The sequence below is a fragment of the Priapulus caudatus genome, unplaced genomic scaffold, assembly GCF_000485595.1.
Source record: "Priapulus caudatus unplaced genomic scaffold, Priapulus_caudatus-5.0.1 Scaffold2688, whole genome shotgun sequence".
Taxonomy (NCBI): domain Eukaryota; kingdom Metazoa; phylum Priapulida; class Priapulimorpha; order Priapulimorphida; family Priapulidae; genus Priapulus; species Priapulus caudatus.
In genome coordinates, this window is record NW_014579749.1 from 2,233 (window position 1) to 2,974 (window position 742).

The 742-nt window shown below is 42.6% G+C and overlaps 1 protein-coding gene across 1 annotated transcript in view; it reads right to left on the reverse strand.

Annotated features, from left to right (window-relative positions):
• Window positions 1–265: 265 nt before the first annotated feature.
• LOC106818954 (putative ankyrin repeat protein RF_0381) overlaps window positions 266–742 on the reverse strand; it is an 8,653-nt gene continuing 8,176 nt past the window's right edge. The window contains exon 7 of the mRNA XM_014823620.1: window positions 266–351. Within this exon, the coding sequence (XP_014679106.1) occupies window positions 266–351 (86 nt within the window). The remainder of the gene's footprint in view (window positions 352–742) is intronic.

A 742-nucleotide genomic window follows, 5' to 3' on the forward strand; every position in this document is an offset into this window, starting at 1 on the left:
GGCAATAACTGTGCGTCGTTCGGTTGCGTGAGGGTCCAGTGCAGTTTACCTACCTAAATTGCACACTGAGGTTCACGAAGGCATGTAGAGTTGATTGCGATGTTAATATAGTACATGGTAATTCGAAATCAGCATTGTTCTCCACGTATTCACATTTTCTGTAATGCAGCGTCCAACAGATCGCTGAAAAAGGTTATTTTCCTAATAGCACAAAAGCTGAAGTCCAATGCCAGAAAGCAAATCGGAAAGCGGACAAATAAAGTGATTAAGCCTGGAGGATTGCCAAAGCATGGACAGCACTTAAATATGCCTTGGGACCACCGCTTCCCAATGCTCCACCCGCTTTTCCAACTGCAACGCGCATCTCCACAGGCACTTAGAACGTCTCAATAAAAATAATGGTAAATAAACACGAAATGTATTTACTACCAAAGTCTTAATGTTTCTCTACTCTATTTCACCTATTATTGCCAATAATTACTCGTAAATGCCGGTCAAATGCTTATCTGCTACACACAAGTACACCGCACGCCCGTCCTGTGCACAAACAACATAAATAGGAGAGCTCTCCGGCTCCAGCATGTCCGACGTGTATGGAGATACATTCACTCTGAAAATTAAGCGATGACATGAATACGTGTTGATAGATTTCTATGAGATGTGTTCGTGATTGATTAGATCATAATCGGATACTCTCTCTCTCTCTCTCTCTCTCTCTCTCTCTCTCTCTCTCTCTCTCTCT